A 13,400-nucleotide genomic window follows, 5' to 3' on the forward strand; every position below is an offset into this window, starting at 1 on the left:
AATGTTTACTGTCAGGAGCAAAATGAATGAACAGCGAAAGAGTACAACCCTGAGAGAAAAATTCGATAAGAATGTAAATGGAACAGTTGTAGATGAGGCCGTCAACATGCGGCGTTGAGTCTCCATCTGCTTACAATGTACATTGAACATGTGCGCTGAACATTTTATTCACTACAGTGTTTTTAAAAGCTGTTGAAAAAATGCCACTGAGGCCGCCTCCTGAGAGTTGTAGGGGGGGAATGCTGCTCTTACACCTACATACATCTTTATTATTGTAGACTTGTTCCCTCTGGAAACTAACCACTTCAGTGCCCTCCTCAGATTTAATCATAAAGGCGAGAACCCAACTTGGCCCTCAGTAAAGTGGCTGATACAGTATACATCTCTCATGGCTGCAATTATTATTGCGTTCGCGATATATTTTTCCATATCCTCTCCCCATTTTTCTGCGCTAGTCACATGATAGATGGGTTACACTATGTAAAGACTGGGCAAATTTCCATCCGTTTCAAATAAGTGCACCGAGAAGCCAGCAGCTGAAGCAGTAGCATTCTTTTTATAACAGACAGTGGTGCTTTGTGTTGTTTCTCATCCCTCACCTCAATCACTCAGCCTCCTCCAGACAACAAGTGATAATGATGTAGCTTGCTTCATAATGAGTGAGAACACGTGCGGCTGGAGGAGGGAGGGTGGAGCTGTGTGGTGGATGTGTCAACTGAGTGAGGTGTTAACAAAAGATTAAAATTAAATCTGCAAGACAGGAGAAAGTCAGCACACACACTGCAGATGCGTGCTACACTTTGTTACTTGAATGAAAGCAGTAAATATATTTATATGTTAAGAGCTGAGTATTTCCCTCTTCCTGTTTTTTTTTTCTTGTTGATTTACTTCAGGAGACAAGGACAGGCTTGTATACCTGACCTGGGATCAGTGCGTGCTGTCTCAGTTGGAGAAAAGTGACCTCAGTGGAACAGTTCCGACAGGACACCTAAACACTTTAGAGAAACCTCACTCAGAAAGCTCTCCTTGTGTACAGGGGTGAACACGAGCCAGAGCAGGCCAAGACAAATTAGTCCTGAACTGGAATAAGTCGAAAATAAGAGCAATTCCTCCCACAACACAACTTGTGATGGAAAACAAAAATACGATGACAAGCAAAGTCCTGGCAAGCACTGAGTTCAACTGAATACAACATACAGTGAAGGTTTGTGCTGCTGTGGGAGGTTTAGTGAAGGAGGAAATAAATCTCTCCAAAACACAGCAGAAATGGCTTCACCAGGGAAACTGAAAAACTGTCAGGACCAATAATCTAACACTGGGTAATGAAGTATTGGTAACACTGACCATTTTCTTACTAACATTTACTTGTGCAGATATTTTCACTTATTAAGGTTAGGATGAGTAAAACTTTGCTCATAATACTAGTGCAGTGCCTGTTCTAAACCTGCCTGTATGGAATGAGCTGTTTGCTTGGCCTGTGGTGACGCTGGTTAAAGATTTCTTTCTGAAACCGTAAAAGTACCTATTATCAACCAGATTCAGATTTTTTGCTCTGATATTTAAGTCTGTGTTTTTCATAAAATGATTGTAAATTTGCTTGAAAATTCACTCATTATCTAGTCACCACTATGCCTATGGAGGGGTGGGAGAAGTGTTTGAGTCCACAAAACACTTTTGGAGTTTCAGGGGTAAACAGCGTTGCAGCCAAATAAAATACAATTGAAGTAAATGGTGACCAATTCTTCAAACTTAAAAAAAACGTTAGAAAAAACACAACATGCCCTCATACTGCTCCTGTGGTATCATCCAATGTCTGTAAGCCCCGACATTCCAATTTGACTCGAAACGGCCTAAATGTCCACTACTGGAAGTAGCGATGCTATTGCGCATCCCGCGCGCACCCTTGGCGAGAGCTTGTGTGTGAGGTGTGTACGTGGCGAACGTGAACGCGGCTCTAAGGGAGGATAACAAAGGGAAATTTATTCCAATTTTATTAAAATTGAACATATCATATGTTCAATTCTTACCAAATTTGACACTGCACTTCCGCCGGCCCAAACAATACACATGGGAGGTGTGAAGCTGAAAAAGTTGAAAACTTCGCGACATATGTGTTCCTCATACAGACAAACAGCAAAGACAGACATTTGTGGAATTAGTTGATGATCAAGGTGGTTAAATAGCCCAACAAATTATGTTTCTCTTTATGTGTACTACTCTGCTTCGTATTTGATTCTTGGGGGGAGTTTGTGTGCTCTTCAGGAACAGTGTTTTCTGTGGGAGAGAAGGATTCCCTTTGTCACGGACTTTGGCATTTACAAAAGGATGTCTGTTAAAAAAAACAACAGCTGGCTAATACTAGCACATGTGATTTCCCCCCCCCACTCAAAATAAGTAAATTAACTGATTCATCAGCCATTTATAAATTCTTATTGACCCTTTCTACTTGTTATTTGATGTGGTTCTAAACTTGACTGATTTTCCCATCTCTACAGCTGAGCAGTTATTCCCGAAGGGGGTGAATTAGTTGCAGTTTCCCTTTAGAGCAGCAGCTCTGGAGTTTCCTAGGTTTATTGGTCTTTTTAAATGAGAAGACAAGTGTTGTGTGTTCTACTTTAAGATCATGTGCCGGCCACATGGATGCCACGATGACATCACCCCAGGGCGACACCACAACGGCGCTCTAAAAGGGCTCAATTCCCAACTGCTGTTTAACCGGTGCTAAATAACGCCTGTGAGAGTTAAATAGAAGGTGTCTGAGCGACTGTAAGCTGTCCATGAACATACACAACCCAGCATGCATTTTCAAAGCATTACATACGGGTAGTTATTTCAGCGGTGCATCCATCACTTGACATACAAAAGTAGGGAGACGCAGATTAAGGAGAATGAGCTCAACAGGCCAAATGAGGCAGGAGGAGGAGTGAGATTTTGTTGTGTTTGCAGAGGGATGTGCTGCTTCATACTCTGGACAAGACGGGATTATTGTTTAATTGCTACTACGGCTTGTGAGGACAAGCACTCACCCTTAATTCTCAATCGCAGACACACACACACCCACACACTGATTGAGCCACAAGCACCCCTCCCCCTCACCCATGTTCTTTCTGCTTTTTTACCACACTGTATGAGCAGACACACACACACCTCTCCTCTGCTTTCTTCAACCTCTTTGGGGGCAAAACTACACAGCACACGTGAGACATCACCTCTGAGCTGCACCGGTTACCAAGGTGATGGGATGTGAGAATAGAATTGAGAAATAGGGGATCCACTGGTGAGGTTTGCCATGTCCTTGACTCGAGGGCATCAGGTTATAACCCTCACATGTGCTGTCCGATGTCTCTGACAAGGCATTTCAAATCATCTTAGAGAGACAAAGGTTCACACTGTGGAACTCTAACAGCCAGCCGTGTGCTGCCCATTAGCCTGTTTGTAAAAGTCCCCGGCACATGCTGCAGTGCTGCAGTATTCCGCAGTGATCAGCCCATTCGTACAGCGTTGACTCAGCCTCCTGCAGCTTTGAATGAGGATTATACACAAAATAAATGAAATGAATTTTCAGAGCTATAGTTATAGGGAGGGTATGTTTGTGCATGTGTGATAGACAGATAAGGACAGAGGCTCAGAACAGTCACAGGGGAGAGTCCAGTCAAGTGTCAGTCAGCTGCAGGCTGCATTTACAGAACAGCTCTTATCAGATGTGGGCGGTCGCAGAGTCAGACCGGGGAGGGAAAGAGCACACACACAACCGCTGTGCATATCATGAGGGATTGTTTTAGAATAGGGAGTCAGCCAGACATCCCATGAGGTATCTGCCCGACTCTTGCACACTGCTAATTTTTTTGGGGCTGCGAGACCGGAGCTTGTCTTCCCTCATCACCACAGCTCCACCAAAGAGCAGGAAGCGAGGAGGATCCTCAGACACCACAGAGCTGCATAAAAATCTGAGCTCTGTGCAGGAGAGAGGACAGACGTGCACAGGTGCTGCTAGAGAGAGAGAAAGAGAGCGAGAGAGAGAGAGAGAGAGAGAGAGAGAGAGAGAGAGAGAGAGAGAGAGAGAGAGAGAGAGAGAGAGAGGGCAGTAACACCAGAGAAAGAGAGAGGGACAGAAACAGAAAGACAGAGAGAGAGAGCGAGAGAGAGAGAGAGAGAGAGAGAGAGAGAGAGAGAGAGAGAGAGAGAGAGAGAGAGAGAGAGATAGATAGGGACAGAAACAGAAAGAGAGAGGGAGAGAGAGAGAGAGAGAGAGGAAGAAGAGGGGGAGGTGTAGGAGGAGACTTGACTTGCTTCAGAGGAATAGGAGCCGGAGAGCAATTCCAAAACAGCTGTCCGGCAGACGTCCCAGTCGACAGAAGTGCAGCCCCGAGGCAGAGACAGGAGGCAGGGCAGTGTCAACAAGCCACAGGAGCAGCACAGCAGCCACTGCACGAACACACACACATACACATACATACATCATCCTGAGGGTGCAGCATTCAGGGGAACACCAGTGATACCTGGGAAGGAATCAAGATCTCCCCATCAGAATAACGGAGGTGAGTGAGAACATGTTTCATATCACCCTGCTTTGGTGCTGTGACCTGAATTAGAGGTGACAATGCTGCTGTCATGTTGAGTGTGTAGGTTCTTCATCAGCCTCTTCGTGAATGTGTGGAGCAGAATGGGACATTGGTTGATAACAGTGAAAAGCGTCAAAGCGTGCTCGTACGGGAAACGTTTGTCCGGCTCTCAAACATGTAACTCAAGAGCCGAACAGTTCAGAGCAACACGATATCCTCCCTACTTTCCAAGAGAGACATTTTAAGTCCGGCTACACACTTAAGGCATGTTCCTCTGAAATGCAGAGTTGGCTGTGCCTCTATCTCTTGAGGGGAGCAGATCTGGAGGAGGCTTTCGAGGGAGGAAAGGTCTATTTCTTTTTTTTGTCGGTATGTGTTGACATTCCCTTCATGTTTCATACGCTTTGATTCGTCTTCCTGCTCATCTCGGCCAAGGATAACTCTGGCAAGTGCTTGGCCATGCTTGTGGGTGGTACAAGGGGAGCGAGAAGGAAAGACAGAGTAAATACTCCACCCTGCTATTCGCCCTGGTCCCAGCACCACCACCAGGCCCCCGAAAGTAAGGCCTTTGCCTATAATTGAGGGTTTTTTTATGCAACAAAAAGCTCAGTCTATTCTTTAAGGCTGCCATTACCCTCTGTGGTATGTGCATGTGCTTTTTAGAACAGCCCCAAAGAGAGGGTCTTTCTGCTATTCAAGGACGTGACAGAAATCAAAGCCACGGTTACATGTTTGACTTGTATTTGGAAACGTGTGTGGAGTCACAGTTGGCTCCTATGTGCTGATGCTGTTACCCTGACTAACTACTACAGCTCTGCGGAATAGCATGCTATCTTTCAACAGCACTGATGGGAAATGTCAGCGCAGTAATCCCATCATGGGAGGATGATTTAGGGGATGCACGGTTTCTATTTTAAAGTATGGTGAAGTCATATACCGGTTTGAACAGCTGCTCTCTCCGTCGCTCCCTCATCACCAGCTGTGGATCTTTGCAGCTCCTACTGAAGCATCATCCAACTGTAGCATTTATTTAGACTGCAGTGGGGTTACACTGCCTCTAAGAATATACTGACCCACTTATATCGCACGTGACTTTTAGGTGTCCAGAAATACCCAGACAAATCACGAGCCATTAGTTTAATTACCAGATACCAACCCCACATTTATCTGCCCCCACACTCAAACTTTCATCACCTCGCTCCTTCTGCTGCCCCTTCGCTAATACCTAACCCTCCAAGCACGCACCGGTGAGGCTGGAGTGGCTCCAGATCACTTCATACCCAGACGGATAGCTGTTGCTGAATCAATGACACAGTGACTTGCAGCCCCCAATATGGCTGGGAGGCTGCTCAGCAAAGGCACCGGATCATCAGATCCCGGGTTCCCCAGAGGTGTAAATGAACCCCCCCGGCCGCATTCTGTGGTGGTGGCGCCGCCGGGCTCAGAGCGGTCAACACGTGCCAAGGCACCTCTTTATGGAGTGGTGCCAAAAGGAGGGTGTAAATCTGGCTTTGAGATATAACAGAATACACCTGCTCAACTACTAACAGGCTGCACAGACACAAATGCATTCACTGGGTTAGGAGGCCACGAGGGTCCGTCCTGTGATATCCTGGGCGGTTGTAATTGATTCATTTCCTCTTTGGCCAAACCAAGCTTAGCTAACATTGCTAAGACTCCAGAGATTCTCCACATGCACTCAAATCAATACTAATTCACTCAATCCCTCATTAAATTAACTCTTATCCTGGTTTTGCAGCAGATCCCTGGGAGACTAACATGAGGAAGTAGTTGTCCTCTTACTTTGCTGCTGGTCTCTGGAATTCCAATCATGTTTGCCATATAGTCCAAACTGAGCACCAGCAGGACGGCCGACGTGAAGGTCAGGCCTCCAGGCTTTCAAAGTACCAGCTGACTTCTCACGGGCCACAAGTGTTGACCTTGTGTAGGATGCACAGCAGATGTCCCCCTGCGAGAGATGAAAGAGTTGAGCTGCTCATCTGCTATAGAATGTCTGTCCGTTTATTGATTTCAACCAGCATTATCATCTCTTATAATGCATGGGCTGTGTGTTTTCCTCTCGCAGAGGACCAGGCACATGTTGTAGTGTCATCAGGGAAGACCAATAATCAATGGGTATGTTTGATAGGAGGTGTTTCCGCCAGACGTGCAGCAGTGACCTTCCTTTCTGGGAGACAGTAAAGCAAAAGTTGATACAGATATAGACGTGTGCACTGGAGGCCCACAGGAAGCAGCTTTCTGCTTGGAGGTGCATTCGTATCATTTCCTATCTGAGACCAATTTCCCACTGCAGTGAGCATCACCTCTCAAGGTTAGTAAGGACAAGCGGAAGAGATTTTGGGACGAAGAGAGATGCAGGGAGGAAGAAAAGGAGAAAGGCTTGAGCTGAACAAGTGAGCGATTTTGCCTTTCACCCCCTTTCTCCCCCTCCCTTCATCAAACACTGCAGCACTCCTCTTCGCCCCTTCCTTCCCCTTCCCTTTCTCTTCTTCACTAGTAGCAAACAAGCTCTCCTCTGCACACATGGCATACATTCAAAAACTGCTATCTCTCACGAGTGCAGCCAGGCACCTCTCACAAACATTGACACTCACACCGGCACTCAAACACATAAGGGCCCTCGATGAGCGCTGTTGCCGTTCAACACACTCGCACATGTTCTGCATCCGTCGATGTTTGTCATGGTTATATATATCCCCATATGTGTTTCTGGCAGGCAGGTTTATTTGTCTTGTAATGGCACCTTCCCATCCTGTACTCCTCATCCTTCAAGTTTAGAAGTTGCAGCCTAAGGAAGATGTTGTTGCTCTGATGCTTCTTCAACTCCATGTTGAAAATAGGTGTCAGTGCGGTGGTTTCCAGTCTCCTGTTTGGATTCAAATACGCAGCAAGTGTCTGTCTCTCTCTCTGGCTCCACACTAACGTGCCTGCGGAGTGACCATAGCCTACTTAAAGTGTCTCTGATAAGGTCTGTGGGCTCAGATGCAGAAGGAATGTGGATGTTTTCTCAGTGAAACCTTTTTATTTTATCTTATTTTTTGGGGTAGGGGGTGGACTTGACCGCCCAGGCACTTTTGTGAAGCGGTGCACTCTGTCAGACGGTCACCGCTGACAGACCTCTCAAAAGTAAATATGTCTATAAATGGGCAAGCTCTCTCTTCACTAGTGCTCTCCCCCACCACCCCCATCTCACACACACACACACACACACACACACACACACACACACACACACACACACACACACACACACACACACACACACACACACACACTGTCAACTCCCTCCACAGTGTGTTTTTTTCCCCCTCTCCTTGGTTGCCATGTCATCTAAAACGGTCAAACCAATCCTCTCCTCTTTTCACATCCTAAATTAATGTCGCGGCCACTGAGGCGACATTCTCCAATTGGTTTGTAATGGAAAAGCACAAAGAAGGCACCATGCAATCAGCCACCTTTTATTTGATCAAATCCAATACCCCCTTAATAAAATGTACCCACCCTGATGTATTGTGCACCCAAAGCTGGTATCTCTGCACTTATTAAACCTGGAGCTGACCCTCTGCCCACCCAATCAATTCACAATCTGCATCACCTTCTTTCCTAAGATCCACTTGCTCTGTAACCCCTTCACTCTGTCGCTCTCACACAATCCCCCTAAACCCCTCAACCCCCCTGGTCCATCTCTCTCTATCTCTGTGCGTGTCTGAGCAGTAGCTCACTCCTGAAACAAGCTGCCCCGCTCTGATCCTACTAAATTCCCCCTTTGCTTCTCCTCTCCCAATCTGTGTTCCAGCTGTTCCACATTAGCACATCCAGAGTTGCGGAGGCCAAAGGAGGCTCATGTTGTGAATAGAGCAGCAAAAAAGCCATAGAGCCAGGCCTCATCCTCCTCTGCTCTGGCTTTTAAGCTCGGCAAATGCAAGAAAAGGATGAGGATGTTATTTTTCTTGCAGGATCCAAAGTTTATGTCTAGGACTTTTGTTAATGACAACATTTCTTCTTCAAAAAGGCACAGGACAGGAGGTTTTTATACCAGCAGCAGCAGCACTCATCTGACGATTTGACAGTGAGTCCATGTTTCAGTGCTGATGTTTTCTTTATCTGTTTCTGATTTTAGGAAAGTGTCCATTTGCCCTTTCTACACCACCAGACATCACCAGCCCTGCTTGCATTCCTGTTTCCTGATCGATGCTGCAATTGCTGAAATTATTTTTGGAGTCCTGTTTGACTGGCAGGCTACTGAGAATGTAACCGGAGCTTCACCTCTGGGGAACTGTAACGTCCAGAACCTATAGAGCACTTCCGACTTTTCTATCCTGCACAACTTAGCTCTTTTCTAAAATTACAGCCATGCCAGCAAAAGCACCCATATACCTGAAGCCCACCAATAATAAGAAGGGGAAAAAGTGTCGCCTCCGTGATATGTTGTCCCCAGATATGATCAGTCCACCACTCGGTGACTTCCGCCACACAATCCACATTGGCAGGGGTGGGGAGAGAGACGCCTTTGGAGACATGTCCTTCCTTCAGGGGAACTATGAGCTCCTACCAGGGAAAGGAAATGTTCACCCTCAGTATGGCATCCAAAGTGAGTTTCTGCGTGCAAACAGCACAGGTGATGCATCCTTTGCCGAGACACCCTCTCCAGTACTCAAGAATGCCATCTCCCTCCCAACTATAGGTGGCTGCCAGGCCCTCACCCTTCCCCTGATCTCCTCCACTGTGTTCTCCATGCCCCCAGAGCCATTGGAGGACATCATTGGGCCTACAGCTCCCATGAAAGTTGACAGGGCTGAGGAGGTGGAGATCCTGCAGATGGATGCTCTGTTGCGCTCTATGGATGTCTACATCAGCGAGCCTTCGTCTCCCTCCGCAGCTATCCAGTCGAAGCCTGACGTCCTCTTGGATCTGCTGGAAAACACAGATAAGTCCACCTCTAAGGCAGTTGCCAAAGCCAACAAAATCAACAAGAGTGAAAGCAGATTTGATAAACCATCATCATATTTTATCAATGGCCACAGCAACAGCATCTACAAAGGTAACGGAAGCCTTAACAGCAACACAAGCAGTGACAGCTTTGACAGCTTTAGCTATAAAGGGGACTTCCAGGGAAAGACCTGCAATGGTAGCATGAGTCTCAATGGCAACTGCAATGGTTATGGACACTTTGACAATGACATTACCCTTGGCTTCAAGCAGGAGCTCTCAAAGTGCAACAGAGAGTGGGTGGATCGGGACAGTGGCGTGGAGGAGGGCCGCATCTGTGATTTTGATTTAGAGTTTTCCAAGGAGAAGAGCACATCGCAGGGTTCCCTCAACCAGATCACGGGGTCATTCCTCTCGCTCGAACTTGATCTGGGCCCATCCATCCTGGACGATGTGCTCAACATAATGGATAAACCCGCAGCAAAGAGCAGGCCTTGAGCTGTGGTGAGGCCCCAGGAGGAGAAAGGGAATTTTCAAACTATAGCCATGACGAGAGAGAGACTCACAAAGCAATCAAATGGTGTCTGGATATATCATTAAGATGAAAATGAGCTACAATAGACAGAGCTGCTTATGTTTTTATTGTCAAAACACAACTATTCTAGCTTCTATGGAGTGTTGATTCTTCTTTTTTGTTTACCATGTCAGCCGCATGTTTAGGATGCATGTCATAGTGAGTTGCAGCTAAAACACAGCCATTGTGCCTTTGATTTGATTTTACTGTAAAAATGCTACATGATTAATTTGTTTTACGTTGACTTTCACCGTATAACTTTGAGTCCCTATGCTTTTTTATGCTCTCAGACTCTCTATGAACATATAGCATTTTGTGAATTTAAATGTGTTAACAATGCACCACACTGTTTGTCACATAGTTCATTTGCCACATGACTATTTCAAACAACAGAACACTATGCATATTTGTGTTTTTTTTATGTTATTGTAACAAAAATAAATTGATTTTGTCCGATCCTGACCAGTTTCTTGCAGGAAATGTGTGCATATGCCAGAACTGAAAATTACATTAAAAAAAATGCTTAAATTATATAACTCCAGTAAGACTGAAAAATAAGAATAATGCTGGGAAAGGTTGAGGCGCAAGAGGAGAAAGACAAACAAAAAATATAGAAAGGAAACAACGAGCTACAGATTGACAGAAAGAAGGATAGAATGGATTTCTTTTTCTCGCCTCTGACATTCCTTACATTCTGCTTCCCTGCCCTGCAGTGGGAGCACCGGTGGGTCTTCATCTGCCCAACCAGGCGCCTGCTCCATTTCTTTGCGTGTGGAAAGGACAGGCAGAGGAGGGGTCTTTGAAATTTCCTGCATTCCAGCCATAGAGCACAAGTGTCCAGGACCAGACATAAATCCGCTGTTTCAAGAGAGGAGGGAGGGCTTTGGTCTTGGGGCCACACTATTCATCAGCTATGTGTGTGTAGAGAGATGAGGCTATAAAACACGTCCTTACACACCGCAGGGAAATTTTGGTCAGTGCTGAACGATAGCTTTCTTGACAATAAAGATATGTTGACCCAGCAGAGTTAAAGAAACAGCCTGGATGTGCAGGGCAACAGTCATTATCCATAGGACCTACATGTAGCCTCTTGAACTCAGTCACCACTCAGCCGTGTCCTCCTCAGCCTGATACTCTGTCCCTATGGGCCTTTCAGTGTAGACATGAAGGGTAATACATTACAAGATCCTAAGGAGTCTTTGTCATATCTGTGTAGAAAAACCAAGACAGCTAGTTAATTTCATATGCAAATAGTTATCTGGGTTCGATTCCACTTCTGTCATTGAGCGAGCCAATGTGGCAAACCTCTCCAAATCCCTCAGAATGTCCATAAACAACCGCAACCAGCCCAGCCTTGGCGTTTGAAGCCGCTGTAAAACCAGATGTTCGAGGAGACATGAGCAGTTCCCCATGCAAGAAACCCCATGTCATGGCAGATGCCTCAGCCATTGGAAAGTCCCAGCGTTAGCGCACTAGAGTTTGCAAACACTGAGCTGAAGCATGTAACCTTGACGCATGAATAATGAAAACCTTTAGGTAGGGTAATTACTATGCTTATACCTGCAATGGTACATCACTGACTCAATGACAGACCTTCATTTTTACAGGCGTGGACCCCAAGCAAACTCCCTTTGGTTTACAAAAGAACTTGCGACCACAGCACTGTAGCCAGTTGTGTAACAGAGGTATTTCTGTATAGATGCCAATGTTCTCTGACACAAAATACCAAGAAATACCAGAGTTTATGAAGTCCAAATAAAAGTACTCTACACTTTACACCATGAACAGTGCTCTGTTATTGAGCGCTCTACATAAAATACAGATATTTGTTCCACCAGTAGGGTTTATGCGATTATTTTATAGACATTTGTGTAAATGTACAATTTATGAAACCTTTTAAAGCCTAGATAACAAATCACTGCCTCTGTGTTGCACAACCTGTTGGCTACCGGCAGATGCAGAGTGTCTCGTCTTGTTCCTGGCTTGGGTCTTCTATGAGGAGCCTGAGGACAGAGGAGAAACAGCCAGAGATGGAAGGTAGAAATAGACCATGTGGTGTTTCTCATCTCCACTGGGCCAAGATGGAAGTTTGACCTGAAGAGACCTCGCTTCTGATAATCCATGTCAACACAACAAAGATGCTGTGTACAGCAACACAATCAGACAACTCATTGTGACGCCCACAGACTCACAGAGAACAATCTTCCTCTTGTTTTGCTTGCAAGTCACAGCATTGTGAAGCTTGTTTTGTTGTTTCCAGTTTGCTTGAGTCTCCATTAAATTACAATCTCTCAATTAAAATGAGATATTACTATTTCAAAGATGTTAAAAAACATTTAAAATATGTGAATGTGTAGCCAAACTAGTGTTACTGAAAAACTCCAGCTGCCAATGGTGACGTTAGCCGAGAAAGGGAGGTGACACGGGTGTTGCCACTACCTGCTACCTTGTAATTTCCCAACCAGATGGTTTCTTGACCAAACCAGAAAAACAAGCTGATCTCTAAATTCTGTCTCTTTAATGCTCTGCTAAACCATGATATTGGAAAAAAGGAGAAGAGATCATATAAAACTTCTCAAGCATGTTAGCATGTCATGATTTATGCTGATTTAAGGTAACATAGGACAAATTCTTCATATAGCAGGGTTTCTGCAGGGTGTTGAAAAAGTCTGGAATTTAATCATGTTAACTTCCTAAATACATTACAATATCATGGAGATATTATTAATGTTAATGATCATTTAATTGGGGTGGGGGGTTAAGAGAAATGTTTTGTTGGCGTTCATAGTTTTAACTGTCTCAGTGTGTTGTAGCTCTTTCTCAATGACACAAATATTAGCACGCTCTCATAAAATTTGAAACTAGCGTAACGTGAAGTTTATAATTGATAGTCTACTGTCTCTTTCTGTGGTTTGCATGATAATGTTGCGTTTAAAAAGTTATTCTCTCACAGGCTACTTTACCGTCTCATCAATTATGGGGAATTGGGAGTAATTATGGGAGTCCCAATATTCCTTCATATCTGTTGTACTTGACATGGGTCTTAAATTCCATCCATCATGATTTAAAAAAGATTTTGAAAAGTTAAAACCTGCCGTGACCCTGTTTAAATAGAAATGATCATCACAAAAACACACAGAGAGGCTATCTGCTCAAAACATTTATCGTGACATTACAAGGTAAATCCTTCAAGAACGTTTCATGAAAGTTCCTCCAGCACATCGGTGATTCCGGTGGATTCAGCCCCTCAGTTTCCTGGGCTAAGGTGAAGCTGTCAGTTCACAGATGAATAAGCTTTGGTCCAGAGGCGACTG

General features: G+C 45.1%; 1 protein-coding gene across 1 annotated transcript; it reads left to right on the plus strand.

Moving 5' to 3' along the window:
* Positions 1–4,186: 4,186 nt before the first annotated feature.
* cdc42ep3 (CDC42 effector protein (Rho GTPase binding) 3) lies at positions 4,187–10,132 on the plus strand. Its single transcript, XM_034609102.1, has 2 exons — positions 4,187–4,538; positions 8,704–10,132. The coding sequence occupies exon 2, from the start codon at positions 8,937–8,939 to the stop codon at positions 10,008–10,010; it is 1,074 nt and encodes a 357-aa protein (XP_034464993.1). The 5' UTR covers positions 4,187–4,538; positions 8,704–8,936; the 3' UTR covers positions 10,011–10,132.
* The last annotated feature ends 3,268 nt before the right edge of the window (positions 10,133–13,400 follow it).

Source organism: Hippoglossus hippoglossus, chromosome 15 (assembly GCF_009819705.1).
Source record: "Hippoglossus hippoglossus isolate fHipHip1 chromosome 15, fHipHip1.pri, whole genome shotgun sequence".
NCBI lineage: Eukaryota > Metazoa > Chordata > Actinopteri > Pleuronectiformes > Pleuronectidae > Hippoglossus > Hippoglossus hippoglossus.